The 16,267-nt window shown below is 44.0% G+C and overlaps 2 protein-coding genes across 2 annotated transcripts in view; both read left to right on the top strand.

Annotated features, from left to right (window-relative positions):
- Positions 1-16,267, top strand: part of LOC134288479 (uncharacterized) — a 429,933-nt gene that overhangs the window by 208,047 nt on the left and 205,619 nt on the right. The gene's annotated exons all lie outside the window — the stretch shown is intronic.
- Positions 4,756-8,834, top strand: LOC134283968 (cohesin subunit SA-1-like). Its single transcript, XM_062853451.1, has 5 exons — positions 4,756-4,914; positions 5,028-5,114; positions 5,179-7,981; positions 8,043-8,431; positions 8,498-8,834. The coding sequence occupies exons 2-5, from the start codon at positions 5,032-5,034 to the stop codon at positions 8,712-8,714; spliced, it is 3,492 nt and encodes a 1,163-aa protein (XP_062709435.1). The 5' UTR covers positions 4,756-4,914; positions 5,028-5,031; the 3' UTR covers positions 8,715-8,834.

Below are 16,267 nucleotides of genomic sequence, written 5' to 3'. Positions count from 1 at the left end.
ACCTTCCTACGTTCCGGATGTCCTTGTACCCGGCTATTCCTATGTTCGCGAGAATCTTGGCAATTTCTGCCGGGTGTTTAAACACCATTTGCTCGGCATTTGCTGGTTCCACGAAGACGGTCACGATGTTTTGCATGTTTGCGGTTGTGGGTTTGCTTGTTGTGGCTCCGTTCCTGCTCTGCTCGTCCTGACTGCGTCGTTGGGTCCTGGTCGGCGGCGTTATTTGCTTCCTGTCAGCATCCCTGATGCCGGACGCGCCGCCCTGCGTTTTGGTGTACTGATTTCTTGTGACGATCTGCGTTCTCGTCCTGTTTCCCAGCATCTTCTTTTCGTTATTCACTTCACTGTCGTTCTTAATCTAGGTTATGTCACTGCTTTTTCTTTACACTTTTTTTTTCTCTTTTTCCGTTTTTTCTTTTCTTAAAACTATTTACTATTATATACACTTAATTTCTAGGCTTTTCCTCTTCCGATTGATATATACAGCACTAATATTAATTGTCTTATTCTTGAGAAATTATGATTTTTCACTCTCGTTTTGTGTGCACACGTCGTTTCAGCACTTCTTCATTGTGGGCACTGAAGCAGATTGTTTACATCCTTGTTTTTGTTACGTAATCTTCTGATTAGATTCACTGCCGGGGCCGGGTGTGGAATGGATTCTGAACTGATGGTCGAAAAAGCTACACTGAACGAAAACCCCATCCCGAAATCGACTGATTTGTCCGACCATCCAGTCCAAGTTTCCAAAATCGTGTTTTCGAATGACGAATCAGTCATACGGCAATCATCCTAAAAAGCGGATGACGACCATCTTATTCGCGTATGAGACGCCGCACGCTATGTGAATGAATATTAGTTGCAGAGCGAAGGCAACACAGATGCACTAAATTTATTCATCGATAGCGTAACAAGTTCCTTGTTCGTTATACCCGCGACATTGACGATTTTGCGTTGCATGTCCTATTTCAGGCCAAACATTTCAATAGGTCCAATCTGCATTTGAGAGGCTCTCTTTGTTGACTTTCTCTTTCAATTATTGCAATGTAATGGTACACTTTTCGACTATTTTTACAGTACAAATCAAAAGACGATTGTTTTGACCATCGTTCAATGCAAGGAGACAATCATAGTACAAGTAAACAGCTGAGATATTAACGAAAGAGAGGGAAACCAAAGAGAGCCTCTCTTCTGCAGATAGGACCTTTAGACATGTTTGGCCTGATTTCTGGACATGTCATATTTTTGAAAAAGGGTGCTCGCGAGGGCACCCTGGTCTAAGCACATCATTTTTGAGAAGGGTAGCGGATATAAGAGTGTTATCAATCGCTAAAAAACAAGGTTGCTCGACCATATGGTCGACATTCCATTTTCATATCACTGTCATCCGGTTTTAGGATGACATCATTCGGTCGGTGGACCATACGGTTTCCGACCGAATGTCGTTAAGGGGCGTGATCGTATCGCCTCTCAGTCGAATTTGGGCGGGGGTTTCCGTTCAGTGTAGACTCGCTTCGCAACACTGAGAGAAAATATCACTGGAAATGCATTAAATCTGGAGCTCGATTTGAATAGGTCGTATGTGCTTTTGTCGATATAAAATTCGATCAGTTTATTTTAGTCATTGTAGCAATTTGGCAGATATTTTGAAAACTTTCAATGATGGAACAGAAAGCCTGTTTTGTGAGGATTCTGCTGTTTGTATCAACTTTGCTCAATTTCAACGGCTTTCGCTATTATAAGCGAATCCAACTGATCGAATTTTTAATCGACAAAAGCACATACGACCTATTCAAATCGAGCTCCAGAAATATATCTGGAGCTCGATTTGAATAGGTCGTATGTGCTTTTGTCGATTAAAAATTCGATCAGTTGGATTCGCTTATAATAGCGAAAGCCGTTGAAATTGAGCAAAGTTGATACAAACAGCAGAATCCTCACAAAACAGGCTTTCTGTTCCATCATTGAAAGTTTTCAAAATATCTGCCAAATTGCTACAATGACTAAAATAAACTGATCGAATTTTATATCGACAAAAGCACATACGACCTATTCAAATCGAGCTCCAGATATATATAATGCGACAAACAAACAAACAAAGGTCCAACCCACAGACAAACAAACGTTAAGTGCCCCACACAATGCATACGTTTGCGTGTGGTGCGTGACAGTAGCTTGACACATTTCCCATGGGAAAACTGTCAAAAAAACGCAAACCTCGACGGAACGGACGCTATGTGTTCCAGGCTTAACACTTGCAAAATGTCCATCCACCACGCTTTTAACGATAATTTTAAATATTCATAGTTGTGGCTTTCACAACCAGAGGCGCGCGCATCGTTTTTTATGCATTTGACGTTTCACACTAGCGCCTTCTCTGTTGACTATATTGCAAAACACAGTGATTCGTGCAACTTTTCCACCAGGTGATGGTAGTGTGAACTGGGCGACGGATTTCTATGAAAATCGTTCAAGGTGTTACCAGCGGCGTCATGATCGCGATTTTTTCCGCAGTCAAGTTCGGAGATTGTGAACAATCCTCGGTAGTAATCCTACATTATAGAGATCTGCGGAAGCGGCCATTGTTAGCCAATCGTGCAGAGAGAACTGTCAAAATGTGAGCCAAACGAACATGTTGCTGCATCGCCACGCCTCACTGTACAGCCGACTGAGTCCGGCTCTGATAGAGTCACTCACACTAACCCATGTGATAAGAGCACCTTTAGAGCAACATTAACGGCGGCTACTATTCGAGCAACCCGCGCAGCGGTACCATTTTGACTTAACCACTCTTTTCCACACCGGTAGCAATCAAATTAGTCACCCTGGTTCGTATCGGGAGGGCTGTCATATTTCCATAACATTTTTAGCAGCGCAACTGTCCCGCTACTATATTTGGTCACCCACCCATAGCGCCACTATTTTGCGAGCGCATCCAGCAGCGACTGGTAAAGTTTGCTGCAATGATGGAGGGCTGCCAAACGGGCTATAGAAGCGCACCGTTAAAGGTGCTCTTAGCGGTGCGCTTCTATACCCCGTTTGGCAGCCCTCCATCATTGCAGCAAACTTTACCGGTCGCTGCTGGATGCGCTCGCAAAATAGTAGCGCTATGGGTGGGTGACCAAATATAGTAGCGGGACCCTGGTTTTACACATGATTTCGAAAAGTAGATTTATGACTGGTTTGACACGTTAAATTCAGATGTTTCCCAAGTGGTGAAAATTCATGTTTGAAACATGTGGCTCGAACGTGTAGAATATTTTCAGTATACTTTTCTGATAAATTTTAATGCAATTTTGATTATTGATGCATAGATACATGTAATTTTGTGTCATCAGAACGGAAAGAATGTTGAAAAATCCTCAAACTGAGAAATACGAATAGAAAATGTGATGGAAAATGTTAGCATCGATTTTTCTCAATGTTTACGTTCTGGGGATAGGCCCTTTTCAAATGTAACGCAAGAAATGTGATAGAAAATGTTTGCACCCCTTCTCAAATGTAACGCGAGATTTCCTTTTTCACTGAACGGAAAGCCCCGCCCAAGATCGACTGAGAGGCGATACGATCGCGCCCCTTAACGACATTCGGTCGGAAACCGTATGGTCCACCGACCGAATGATGTCATCCTAAAATCGGATGACAGCGATATGGAAATGGAATGTCGACCATATGGTCGAGCAACCTTATTTTTTAGCGATTGACATCAATCATATATCCGCTTCCCTTCCCAAAAATGATTTGCTTAGTGGTCAGGTCAGGGTGCCCTCGCGAACACCCATTTCAAAAATGTGTCATGTCCAGAAATAACACATGTAACGCAATTCGTCAATGTCGCGGGTATAACGAACAAGGAACTTGTCACGCTATCGATGAATAAATTTGGTGCATCTGTGTTGCCTTCGCTCTGCAACTAATATTCATTCACATAGCGTGCGTCGACTCATTCGCGAATATGATGGTCGTCATCCGCTTTTAAGGATGATTGCCGTATGACTGATTCGTCATTCGAAAACACGATTTTGCTAATTTGGACTGGATGGTCGGACAAATCAGTCGATTTCGGGATGGGGTTTTCGTTCAGTGTTGGTACCTGAGATTAGGCGTCGGACCATCTACACTGAACGAAACCCCCCGCCCAAGATCGACTGAGAGGCGATACGATCACGCCCCTTAACGATATTCGGTCGGAAACCGTATGGTCCGCCGACCAAATGATGTCATCTTAAAACCGGATGACAGCGATTTGAAAATAGAATGTCGACCATATGGTCGAGCAACTTTGTTTTTTAGCGATTGATAACAATAATGTCACCGCTATCTTTTCCAAAAAATATGTGCTTAGTATGGCCAGGGTGCCCTTGCGCGCACCCTTTCAAAAAATATGACATGTCCAGGATAGGACATGCGAAACAAAATCGTCAATGTCCCGGGTGTCACGATCAAGGAACTTGTTACTCTATCGATGAATAAATTCGGTGCATCTGTGTGGCCTTCGCTCTGCAACTAATATTCATTCACATAGCGTGCGTCGACTCATACGCGAATAAGATGATCGTCATCCGCTTTTTGGGATGATTGCCGTATGTCTGATTCGTCATTCGAAAACACGATTTTGGTAATTTGGACTGGATGGTCGGACAAATCAGTCGATTTCGGGATGGGGTTTTCGTTCAGTGTAGCCGAATGCACATTTTGATCGCAATTTTGTTCGCTGATTTCTTCTTGTGACGCTCAATCGCATGCAGCAGGCGTGACGTTCAAAAATCGAAGCAAAACAAACGCGCAGACATCTTTGAAAATGCGTAACGCTCGCTTCAATTTCTAATATTTTCGGTGAAAAATCGAATAATTTCAACGTTTATTGTCCCTAATTCAGTGTGAAATTGTTCAAACCAGTGCAGGTCAATCGAGGTAAGTAAATTTTTGTCGAAACTGTTTTCGAAAAGACGGAAAAAATGCATTTTACTCTGGACTAAAAGCCACCCGAGCGATTTGTTTACAAACTTAGCTTTCGCCTTTCACAGCGAAATGCATCGACGCGGGGGAAAACGCATCCGAATGGATGAGCCTCCACCGGAATTCGAGGAACATCACGAGCCGCCGTTTCACAAGTAAGAATGTCCATTATGCCTGATATCACCACCAAATTTGAATTGACCTACTTTTCCTATGCAGTGAACCGCACAACGAGAGTTGGTCGTCGGGTGGCGCTGGGGAGGGCCCCTCCGAGGAGCACCACCTGCCACATCCGGAAGAGGAACAGCCCACTGGTCGTCCCGGAGCTCGTATGACGCGGTTGAGGGCGCGTGGTGGCGTCCCGCTGAAAGCTCCTATCATCGACGATGACGATGATGATATATTTTTTGGGACGCGTTTCGATCCGCATCAGCAGCAGCAACCGTTGCAGCACAAGAAACGCAAGGCCCCGAGGAAGGCTCGCGGGGAGGGAGCTCCGAAGGAACCGAGGGAGAAGCGAGAACGGGTTTACCACCATGACGATGAGCGGGTGGTGGTGACGGACCGGGAGAGCACGATGGATGAGAGCAGTTTGTATTTTATTCTGAGGCACTCGAAGTCGGCCATCACTGGAATCGTGGATGATTGGATTGAGAGCTACAAACTGGACAAAGATTCGGCATTGATTGCGTTGATGAACTTCTTTGTGCATGCCAGCGGATGCAAGGGGAAGATTACCCCGGAGATGCAGCAGACAATGGAGCACACGGCGATCATCCGCAAGATGACTGAGGAGTTCGATGAGGACAGCCACGAGTATCCGCTGATCATGCCCGGGCAACAGTGGAAGAAGTTCAAGATGAATTTCTGTGACTTCGTGCAGACGCTGGTCAAGCAGTGCCAGTACTCGATCATCTACGATCAGTTTCTGATGGACAACGTGATCTCGCTGCTGACCGGGTTGTCGGATTCGCAGGTTCGAGCGTTCCGTCACACGGCCACTTTGGCCGCGATGAAGCTGATGACGGCGCTGGTGGACGTGGCTCTGCTCGTGTCGGTCAACTTCGACAACGCCGCGCGACAGTACGATGCGGAAAGGCTGAAGCCTCGCGACAAACGGGCTCCGGATCGTTTGGAATCGCTGATGGCCAAGCGCACCGAGCTGGAGGAAAACATGGATGAGATCAAGAATATGCTAACGTACATGTTCAAGTCGGTTTTCGTGCATCGCTACCGGGACACTTTACCGGAGATTCGGGCGATTTGTATGTCGGAGATCGGAATCTGGATGCAGAAGTTTTCGCAGAATTTCCTGGATGATTCGTACTTGAAGTACATCGGATGGACGCTGCACGATAAGGTCGGGGAAGTCCGGCTGCGCTGCCTGCAAGCTTTGTTGCCGTTGTATGAGAATGAAGAGTTGAAGGGAAAGCTGGAGCTGTTTACGTCCAAGTTTAAGGATCGCATAGTGGCGATGACCCTGGACAAGGAATTTGAGGCGGCGGTTCACGCCGTTAAATTGGTCATTAACATTTTGAAGATTCATCAGGATATTCTAACGGACAAGGATTGCGAAATCGTGTACGAGTTGGTCTACTCGTCTCATCGCGGCGTTGCTCAAGCTGCAGCCGAATTCCTGAACGTTCGTCTTTTCTGTCTAGATGCGGATGCCCAAGTAACGTACACTAAACGAGGCAAGAAGCGCCTCCCTAACACTCCCTTGATCCGAGATTTGGTGCAGTTCTTCATCGAATCGGAACTGCACGAGCATGGAGCCTATCTGGTGGATTCCTTCATCGACAGTAATCCAATGGTCAAGGATTGGGAATGTATGACGGATCTGCTTCTGGAAGAGCCAGGACCTATGGAAGAAACTCTGGACAACAAGCAGGAATCGACGCTGATCGAGATCATGGTTAGCGCCGTTCGGCAAGCAGCCACAGGTGAGCCTCCCGTTGGCCGTGGAAGCAGCCGAAAGATGACTCTAAGCGCAAAGGAGATCAAACAAGTTCAGGACGACAAGCAGAAGCTCACGGAGCACTTCATTCATACCCTTCCCTTACTCCTGCACAAATACAGCGCGGATAGCGAGAAGCTCACCAACTTGCTAGCCATCCCGCAGTACTTCGATCTAGAGCTGTACACTACAACGCGTCAGGAAGCGAATCTTCAAGCCCTGCTGGACAAAATGACCCACATCATGGCCATCCAGATCGATCGCGAAGTGCTCGAAACCTGCGCCAAAACGTTCGAATTCCTCTGCACCGAAGGCAGCGCCATCTACACCCGGTGCGACGTGGCCAGATCGAACGTCATCGACGAGTGCGTCAATCGCTACAAGGAGGCCATCGACGACTACCGCAATCTGATCGCTGGCGAAGAAACCCCGAACGAGGACGAAATCTACAATGTCAACATTAGCCTCAAGAAGGTCTCGATCCTGTATTCGTGTCACAACCTCAACACCTGGAATCTGTTCGACTCTCTCTACCAGGACATCGAGGAGAGTCTCTCGGAGAACGCCGGCGACAACGGAATCCCCCACGAGGCCCTGGTCTACTGCATCGAGGCGTGCGTCTTCTCCATCAACTGGGGACTGTACTTCCTGGAGAACACCATGGACCGATCCGCAGCTTCCGAAGTCGACGAGCTCTCCCAGAACCTCCAGAAGTACATGAACGCGTGCAACGAGCTGATGCACTACGACATCGCTCCCACCGTACAGGAAGCGGCCTACATGTCCATCTGTGACCTCCTGATCGTATTCAGCGACCAGCTTGCTTCCCACCCGAACGAAAACATCCGAAAGCTGGTGTACACCCCTAGCGCAGAGCAGCAAGGCCTCCTGAACGAGTTCGTCCAAGCCAATGTCTTCTCCACCGAACAGGAGGAAGGCCACGACGAAACCCGCATCGAGGAGCTGCACAAGCGGCGAAACTTCCTGGCAGCATACTGCAAGCTGATCGTGTACAACATCCTGCCGATGAAGTCCGCTGCGGACATTTTCAAACACTATCTCAAGGTAGGTGCCTCGAATAACACCTTTGAATTCTACTGTAAGCTCACTATTTGCTTATTTTCAGTGCTACAACGAGTACGGCGACATCATCAAGACCACCCTCGGCAAGACGCGTGAAATCAACAAGGTCAACTGCGCCATGACCATGTGTCTGAGCTTGATCAACATCTTCAAGGACATCCAGGAGGCGTCGCCGGGCGGTCGTGTATCGCGAAACTCCCAAGAGTTTCAAGATCTGAAGGAGCTGGCCAAACGGTTCGCTCTCTCGTTCGGGTTGGATGCAGTCAAGAACCGCGAAGCCATCACAGTATTTCATCGGGCGGGGATCCTCTTTGCCGTGACCATTCCGGCCGATGCGTATGAGGACCCGTCGGCCCCGCCGCCGTGCATTGCATTCCTGGAGGTGCTGGCCGAGTTGACCAACAAGCTGATCAAACAGGACAAGAAGTTGATGTGAGTTTCGGGTCACTTTTGCGCTGTTGTTCGTATAAAGAGACATTTTGATATATCCCTCCACAGCCTCAGCTTCATGGAGCGTCGGTTAACGGCGGGTATGCCGTCCAGTCGGTCCGAGGACTGGCAACCGCTGATGACGTACAAGAACTCGCTGTTGCACGGCGAAACCGACCAGATGCCGGTCACGTCGAAGCGGGCGTACTCACGGAAGAAGAAGGACTACGATCACGATGACGACGAGGAGCACGACGATGAAGATGATCAGGATTATGTTGCGTAAAGGTGTTATATCTATTATAAGTAAGTATATGTTTACACTCTGAAGAGTTGAAGATTCCAGATTTAGATTGAAACTTTAAATTGATCGTCTAATAATATATTACATATATCTGGTAGTGTACCAATGTGGAAAGTTTATTGGATGACACTCAAACATTTCCCGTCTAGATTAGTTTAATAGCTAAATAATTCCGGGGGATAACAGTAATATGAAATTTGGACAATTTCAACAATTAGTTCTATGGTTATGATCTCAAAACCTTATCAGTGAGCGAAATCCCTGGGCTTGGTTTATATCTTCCAGGAAGCATTGATTTTCGTCATATGACCATTGTGCTTTGCAGTGTTGATTGGTTGAACTGAATTTAGATTCAATAGTAAATTTTAAAATCAGATAATTCAATCCTCTGATATAGTGATTCCAATTATACTACGGCATAGTGTAACGGTATGTTGTCGAAATCACTTATGCACCGGGAAAATACAATTCCAAGCTGGTGAGAATATTACCACTGAGGGGGGTTATGAGCCCAGTCAGACCCTTGATGGAACAATAATGTGGGATAGTATATGGGAATACCATTGAAGGTGGTAATAATCTCCGAGGCTTATGAAATCCGACAGGGCGCGTGCATTAGGCTGCGGATCTATGCTAAGGGAGATCAGTAGCATCTGTTTGTTATTAGTAGAGAACAAAATGCCGTTCTATGAAAACGCAGTGTGAGTGATCTCCTATGGTGCTGTAGTAGGGTGGAGCGGGGCAAGATGGGTTACCTAAGGATGGATCACCATAACTTTGTAAATACAAATCGTATTGGTTTGTATTCGTCCGCTACTCTTTAATACACTAGTTAGCTATGCTAAAAGTCGATAAAAACTTCATTAAACACAAAATATGATGTTGAACAAGCAGTTTTAAAAAGTGATCGATTTTGCGCCCTGAAAAAAGTGCGGGGCAAGATGGGTCACCTTTTAAGTAATTCACATTTTCTCAACGAAAAACGTCAAAATATAAGATTTGTTCCAGTTCTTTGCAAGTTGCCGACGCGTCAACATCGTTTGCAATACAAGTCTATACAGAGAATCGGTCGGTTGTATAATTGTCGTTAAAACTGGGTAAATTACCACAGGACCACCCGGTCGCCACCCACAAAGATGTGGTGGGTAAATGTGGTCCATCAAATATCGTAATTAGGAGAAATTACGACAAGTCCAAGGTTCGAATCAGTAATAAATCTGCATCGCACTTGACTACAATGCTCGAGAACAATGAGCCAGCGCCTTCTCAACAATGCCGTGATAACAATGCTCCTTCCCGTGTAATTGCGGGGGTCTCCACTCACAATGAGTTTGAGATGCTGGCGGTTGATGACGATCAACAAGAGGAACCAGCGCGTATGTCCAACCAAACTTCACATTCCATCAAAAAAGTGCGTTGTCCACCCATCTACGTGTACAACAAAAGTGTGGTCGAAATCAATGCCATTGCTACGTCACTAGCCATGAACAAAGGCGAGTACGTACAACGCATAGGACGGGGAGTGATACAAATCACAGTGAAAGATAAAAATTTCTTCACATCGCTTGTCTCGTACTGCAAGGCAAACGATATTCGCTTCTACACGCACAGCCTGCCCGATGAAACCCCAATCAGATTTGTTTTATCTGGTCTGCCGGTTTTCAACAATGATGAAGTGGTCACGGAGCTGAAATCTGTGAACATCGAACCAGAGAGCGTAAAGCTGCTGAAAGCGTCGCCATCGGGTGATAGTGCGATATACTTGGTGGCCTTCAAAAGGGGAGCATGTAAACTCCAGGATCTCAGGAAAGTTCGTTACCTGTTCAGTGTCGTTGTAAACTGGCGTCCATATGCGAAAAGAGCCGCAGATATCGTACAGTGCTTCCGTTGCCAGCAGTTTGGACACGGTATGAGCCACTGTAATTTACAACCAAAGTGCGTGAAATGCGGGGAATTGCATTTCACGAAAAACTGCGCTATCCCGAAGAAAGTGGTGAAACCAGGAAATTCACTTGAAAGTGAGAACGACGATCGCCATCTGATAAAGTGCGCGAATTGCAGCCGAAATCACGCCGCTAGCTTCAGAGGATGCCCCACAAGACTGGCCTACTTGAAACAACTGGATGAAAGGAAAAATCAAGCTCGTAATCGTCATTCTACATCGTCTCATCCGCGACGTCCCCAGCCAGCTCCTGTACGACCAGGAGTTTCCTTTGCGCAAGCAGTTAGGGGAGAGATCGCAGCTCAAGATTCGAATCTGTTCACTATGTCCGAATTCCTAAGCCTGGCCCGTGAGCTCTACACCAGGCTTTCAGCATGCACTTCGAAGGGTATGCAATTTCTCGCCCTTTCGGAACTGATGGCCAAATATGTGTGCGATGGATAATCTAACTTCACTCAATGTCATGAATTGGAACGGCAGATCCCTGCGTAACAAGGCTCCCGAATTGTTCGATTTCATGGTACTACACCGTATAGACCTGGCAATAGTGACGGAAACTTGGCTGCAATCAAACATGTCTTTTTCCCACGGTTCTTTTTCCTGCATAAGATTGGATAGAGACCCGAGAGTAGCACAACGTGGAGGAGGGGTAATGATAGTGGTTCGCAAAGGGATCCCATACGAACGTGTTGACAACCTAGGTGTTAAGTGCATTGAAGCAGTTGGTGTTGTAATTCACACGTCCAGTGCTCCTGTACGCATCATAGCTGCATACTATCCTGGAGGTTCGACAAAACCGCAGATCGAACTGTTCCGCCGAGACACACGTAAATTGTTTCACACGAACGATCCTTTGTTTGTAATAGGAGATCTCAATGCACGTCATCGAGCTTGGAACTGTGCGAAAGCCAATAAAGCCGGAAATGCGCTATACCGATCAACGAGGAGCTTCGGTCTGACTATTCACACCCCGGACTCGCATACCTACATTCCTGCTGGTAGAGGCAAACCGTCTACCTTAGACTTGACCGTGTCAAATAACAGATTCAATTTGTCAGTGCCGAAAGTGATAAACGATCTGTCTTCGGATCATCTCCCAGTCATCTTCACGGTAGATGTGGAAACACCGTACAATCCAACCGTGCGCCAATACCGATGCTACAATAGAGCAGATTGGCCGTGCTTCCGTAGGCAGCTGGACACCCGGATTAATCTGTCGGATGGCATAATATCAACAGTAGATGATCCTACCAAAATTGACGATGCCATCGCGTTTCTAACAGAAGCTATTGCTGAGGCTGAAGTTGCGGCTGTCCCACTCGTGAAGTATCGTCAGTACCAGCCAACCTTACCCGAACCTGTTAAGCAGCTCATCAGACTGAGAAATGTGCGGAGGCGTCAATACTATCGGACTAGGGATCCGATGATTGGAATGATCGTATCCGCCCTCAATCAAAGGATTCAGAAGGAAATTGCAGAACAAAAATTCCGCAACTTCGGCGACATGGTTGAAGAACTAGAAGCTGGGAGCAACAAGTTTTGGCAAATCAGCAAACATCTGCGAAACAAATGTAAGTACGACCCTCCACTCAAAGTCCGTGACTCATATGTCGCATCATCTGCGGGAAAGGCAGAGACGCTTGCTGAAAGTTTTTCCAAAGCTCATCGTAACACTTTGCCAGGCGACTACAATGCAGACATTGAAGTCAATGAAACTATTCAGGAAATTGCTCTCCATCAGGAGTTGAATGTCGATGCCAGCACATACGCTAAGCCCAAGGAAATACGTTCCATTATTCACCGGTTGAAGTCTAAAAAAGCACCCGGGAAGGATGGCGTACGTAACGTCCTCCTCAAAAATCTACCACGTAAAGGGATTGTATTTCTAACGAAACTAATTAACGCGTGCTTGAAATTTTCGTATTTTCCAAGCTCGTGGAAATGTGCCACGGTTATTCCTATACCCAAACCGAATAAAGACATTACTGACCCTGGTAACTATAGACCCATCAGCTTACTCAACTCTATGAGTAAAATCCTAGAGAGAGTGGTATTGATCAGGCTTAACCGACACCTGGAGACTAACAGAACGATTCCAAATGAGCAGTTTGGATTTAAACAAGCACACTCAACAACACATCAGTTAATGAGGGTCTCCAAAACCATCCGTTCTGCTTTTGCCCACAAAAAGTCTGCCGGAATGGTACTCCTTGATATTGAAAAGGCCTATGACTCTGTCTGGCATGAGGCGGTAGTTTTTAAACTACACCGAAGCAGATGTCCACAGTACCTTGTCAAAATAATGCATTCTTTCCTCAAGCGTAGATCTTTCCGAGTCTCAGTCAGCGGTAGCTTGTCAAATGTGCACGACATCCCTTTCGGATTACCACAAGGCTCGGTGCTTAGTCCAACCTTATACAACGTGTTCACATCAGACGTTATCATGATCGATGGAGTAATATACACATTCTTTGCTGATGATACCGGGTACCTGATAATTGACAAAGACCCCGCAATCATCACTACGCATCTTCAAGCAGCTGAAAACTCCCTAGAAGAATTCCAGAAAACATGGCGCATAAAACTAAATCCTGGCAAAACTCAAGCGATATTTTTCACCAAAAGGCGTTCACCTAGATACCTGCCCTCAAGGCAAATAAATGCAGGTGGTGTCGTAGTTCCATGGAGCGATGATGTCAAATACCTGGGTGTGGTGTATGATAAAAAATTACTTTTTGACAAACATGTGAACAACTGCATTGCCAAATGCAATGGGCTGGTTCACTGCTTATACCCCCTGATAAATCGGCGTTCCAAACTGCATCTGAATAACAAAATGTTGCTGTATAAACTGATATTCCGGGCGACACTTGTTTATGGAGCACCGGCATGGAAAGACTGTGCAGCAAGCCATCGTAAACGGATCCAGCGTATGCAAAATAAATTGCTGAAAATGATTTTCGACCTCGATCCCTACTTCTCAACTGACGAGTTACATCGATTAGCATGCATCGAAACAATCGAAGAATTTATTGATAAAAGCATGAACAAATTTGTAATATCCTGTGCTATGTCAGAAAATCCACTTATTCAAGATCTGTGATACTCGTAGTTTAAGCCTTATTTAAGCAATTTCTGAGGTTTTTTTTTTCTATAGAACACGTTTTCCTCATTCGTTTGATGTTTTTGTAAATATGACCTCTAATACGGATAAGTCACAAAGAGTAACATTACAGATGAAAGTAAATCAAAACACTGTTAGAAATGAACTTATGAAATGTAAATAACACCGATATGCAAAGAACTAAATAAATGTAAAATGTAAAAAAATAAGATTTGTTCCGCATTCATATATGCTCTATATCTATACTGAGTAAACAAGAGCTACTAGTAAACATTTTATAAATTTATTTGGAATATAAAAAAACTTTACGATTTGAGTGGTCCTAAGGCGACTTGAAAATCGATGTTTTCACTAAAAAATTATCATAATTTTATGTTATAACTTTGATCGTTCATTCCGCTTGATTGAAGTCATTTATGAGATAGTCGTGTAATAAAAAATAAATAACTTTTGAATGCTCCAAAAATACGTTCAAAATTGAAGGTGACCCATCTTGCCCCGCGGCCGTTTATATGGAGATTATATGGAATGCATCGCATAAGAAAAATGGCTAAAAACCATTTTATTTTTATTTGCAATGAGAGTGAATATTTTTTCAATCAATGCCCCAAACTTTTGTATATTCATGCTGGCCATCTAACAAAATTATTAACATAATCAAAACATGAGTAATGCGCCCGAAAATGGCACTGACCCATCTTGCCCCGCGACCCATCTTGCCCCGCCCCACCCTACTATAAATGATCTCATTCTCTGTGAATTCTAACTTTGGCTATCTAGTCAGTAAATAGTAAAAATATTAAGTTAGCTTAAGAGCTAAACCTTAAAAGCATACATTTTCTAAATATGACAAGGTTTTGAAGACAAACATGAGATGAGTATCAGATTTTAATCTTTTAATGAGTCATTAGCATAATCGTATGTGAGACATAGGGTCATGTCGAGCAATTGATTCAGTACTACAAATCCACGCGGACAATTTCATTACAAACTATTGGTTTCCGTCAGTCTTATGACGGAAAGGCTCAGCTATGCTGCAAATCCATATATTAGAGTCCGTTCATAAACATATAGACCGAATCCTCATAAAATTTTGTCCATGCAAAACCAAAATTGCATGAAGTTACAGCTTTGCCTCTCCTCATGAAGTATATGTGATTTATGAACGAACTCCTAGTTGAATCAAATTAATGGATTTTTATTTCTGGGGCACCCATTGGGTATATCACTTCAATAATACAAATACCGCTAACTCTTCTGTAGTTTTCTGTAGTTACATTATCCATTTGAAGATGTATAGTAAATAGTAGTAGTTCATATAACCAATATCTATATAACTTCCTCAATCCTCTTTGTAAGATTTGGTAGATAGTATGACAGCATTGATTGAAACACGAGAGCTCTTATATCATGTTATTTTTCGCATGGTTAATTATTTTTTTAACAATAATTTTATTGACGAATCCGATTTAAAATATTTGAATAGTAATTTTTGTTAGGCCATATTAAAATAATCACTATCATTATCAATGAATGCTATCCACTAAGATCTTCGCTACGTTAAATTTTGAATTACTGGAGGCTTCACTTATTAACAAATTTACAACAAACATGCTATAACAGTATCTAGAGAATCGTGGAGGGTGAGAAACCTGAACTAGTAGGAGTATTCATATAGATTAACAATTATACTCTATTATTTTCAATCATTGCAACATTATACTAATATGTGCGGGCCGCCCATTTGTGGAGTTGTGCGGCCAATTATTCTCTTTCCATTCCAGAAACGACCGTTTTGAAGCAAGAAGTGTCCTAATGGCCAACACAAACGGGACTTGTCCGAAACACACAAGATAAGTACAACAATTTTATAATCAGGCACCCAACTCTTTCTACTATTTTGCTAATAGAAAATGCAATATGCATACTTCAATATCAATTATTTGTCTGTTTGCGCCTTTATTTATGACACTATTGAAGCATTCGTGTCGCCGCGAAATAGTTTACAATTTATCTTATTCACATTTTTCAATTCACTTTTATTGTATACTGAATTTACTTTGTATAAATGCGTGCAATCAAATCAAGCATAATTTTTCAAATCGACGTATCTAAGTTTTTCACTGATCTGAGTAAATTCATGGTCAATGTTGACGACCATTTCACTAAAATAGTTTTTTATAAAAAGACTTTTCATAAGTTTTTTCGTGCTTAACATCACCAGGGATATAGCACGCACTAGGTAAGAAACAAAACCTACTCATTCCATATCATTTTCACAATGAATTTTGACAAAAATACACATACACCGGGTTGGTTCGAGATACGTCATGCCAGATACGTCGCTTTTGTATGGTGCCAGTTTGGTGTATCTGTTACTTTTGATTTGGCTAGATACGTCGTTTGGTTTTCTCATATATCAAAACGGTGTATCTATCAGTAAAGTTGTAAACATCAAAATAGTTAGAT

The sequence above is a fragment of the Aedes albopictus genome, chromosome 2, assembly GCF_035046485.1.
Source record: "Aedes albopictus strain Foshan chromosome 2, AalbF5, whole genome shotgun sequence".
NCBI classification, from domain to species: domain Eukaryota; kingdom Metazoa; phylum Arthropoda; class Insecta; order Diptera; family Culicidae; genus Aedes; species Aedes albopictus.
The sequence above is the reverse complement of the archived record's forward strand: the minus strand, read 5'-3'. Positions and strand labels throughout refer to the sequence as shown.

Excerpts from the sequence above, each read along its gene's own strand:
- LOC134283968 (XM_062853451.1), top strand. The coding sequence starts at position 5,032 with ATGCATCGACGCGGGGGAAAACGCATCCGAATGGATGAGCCTCCACCG. Across the intron at positions 5,115-5,178 it reads CACGAGCCGCCGTTTCACAA|TGAACCGCACAACGAGAGTT; the intron begins GTAAGAATGTCC and ends TTTCCTATGCAG. Across the intron at positions 7,982-8,042 it reads TTTTCAAACACTATCTCAAG|TGCTACAACGAGTACGGCGA; the intron begins GTAGGTGCCTCG and ends GCTTATTTTCAG.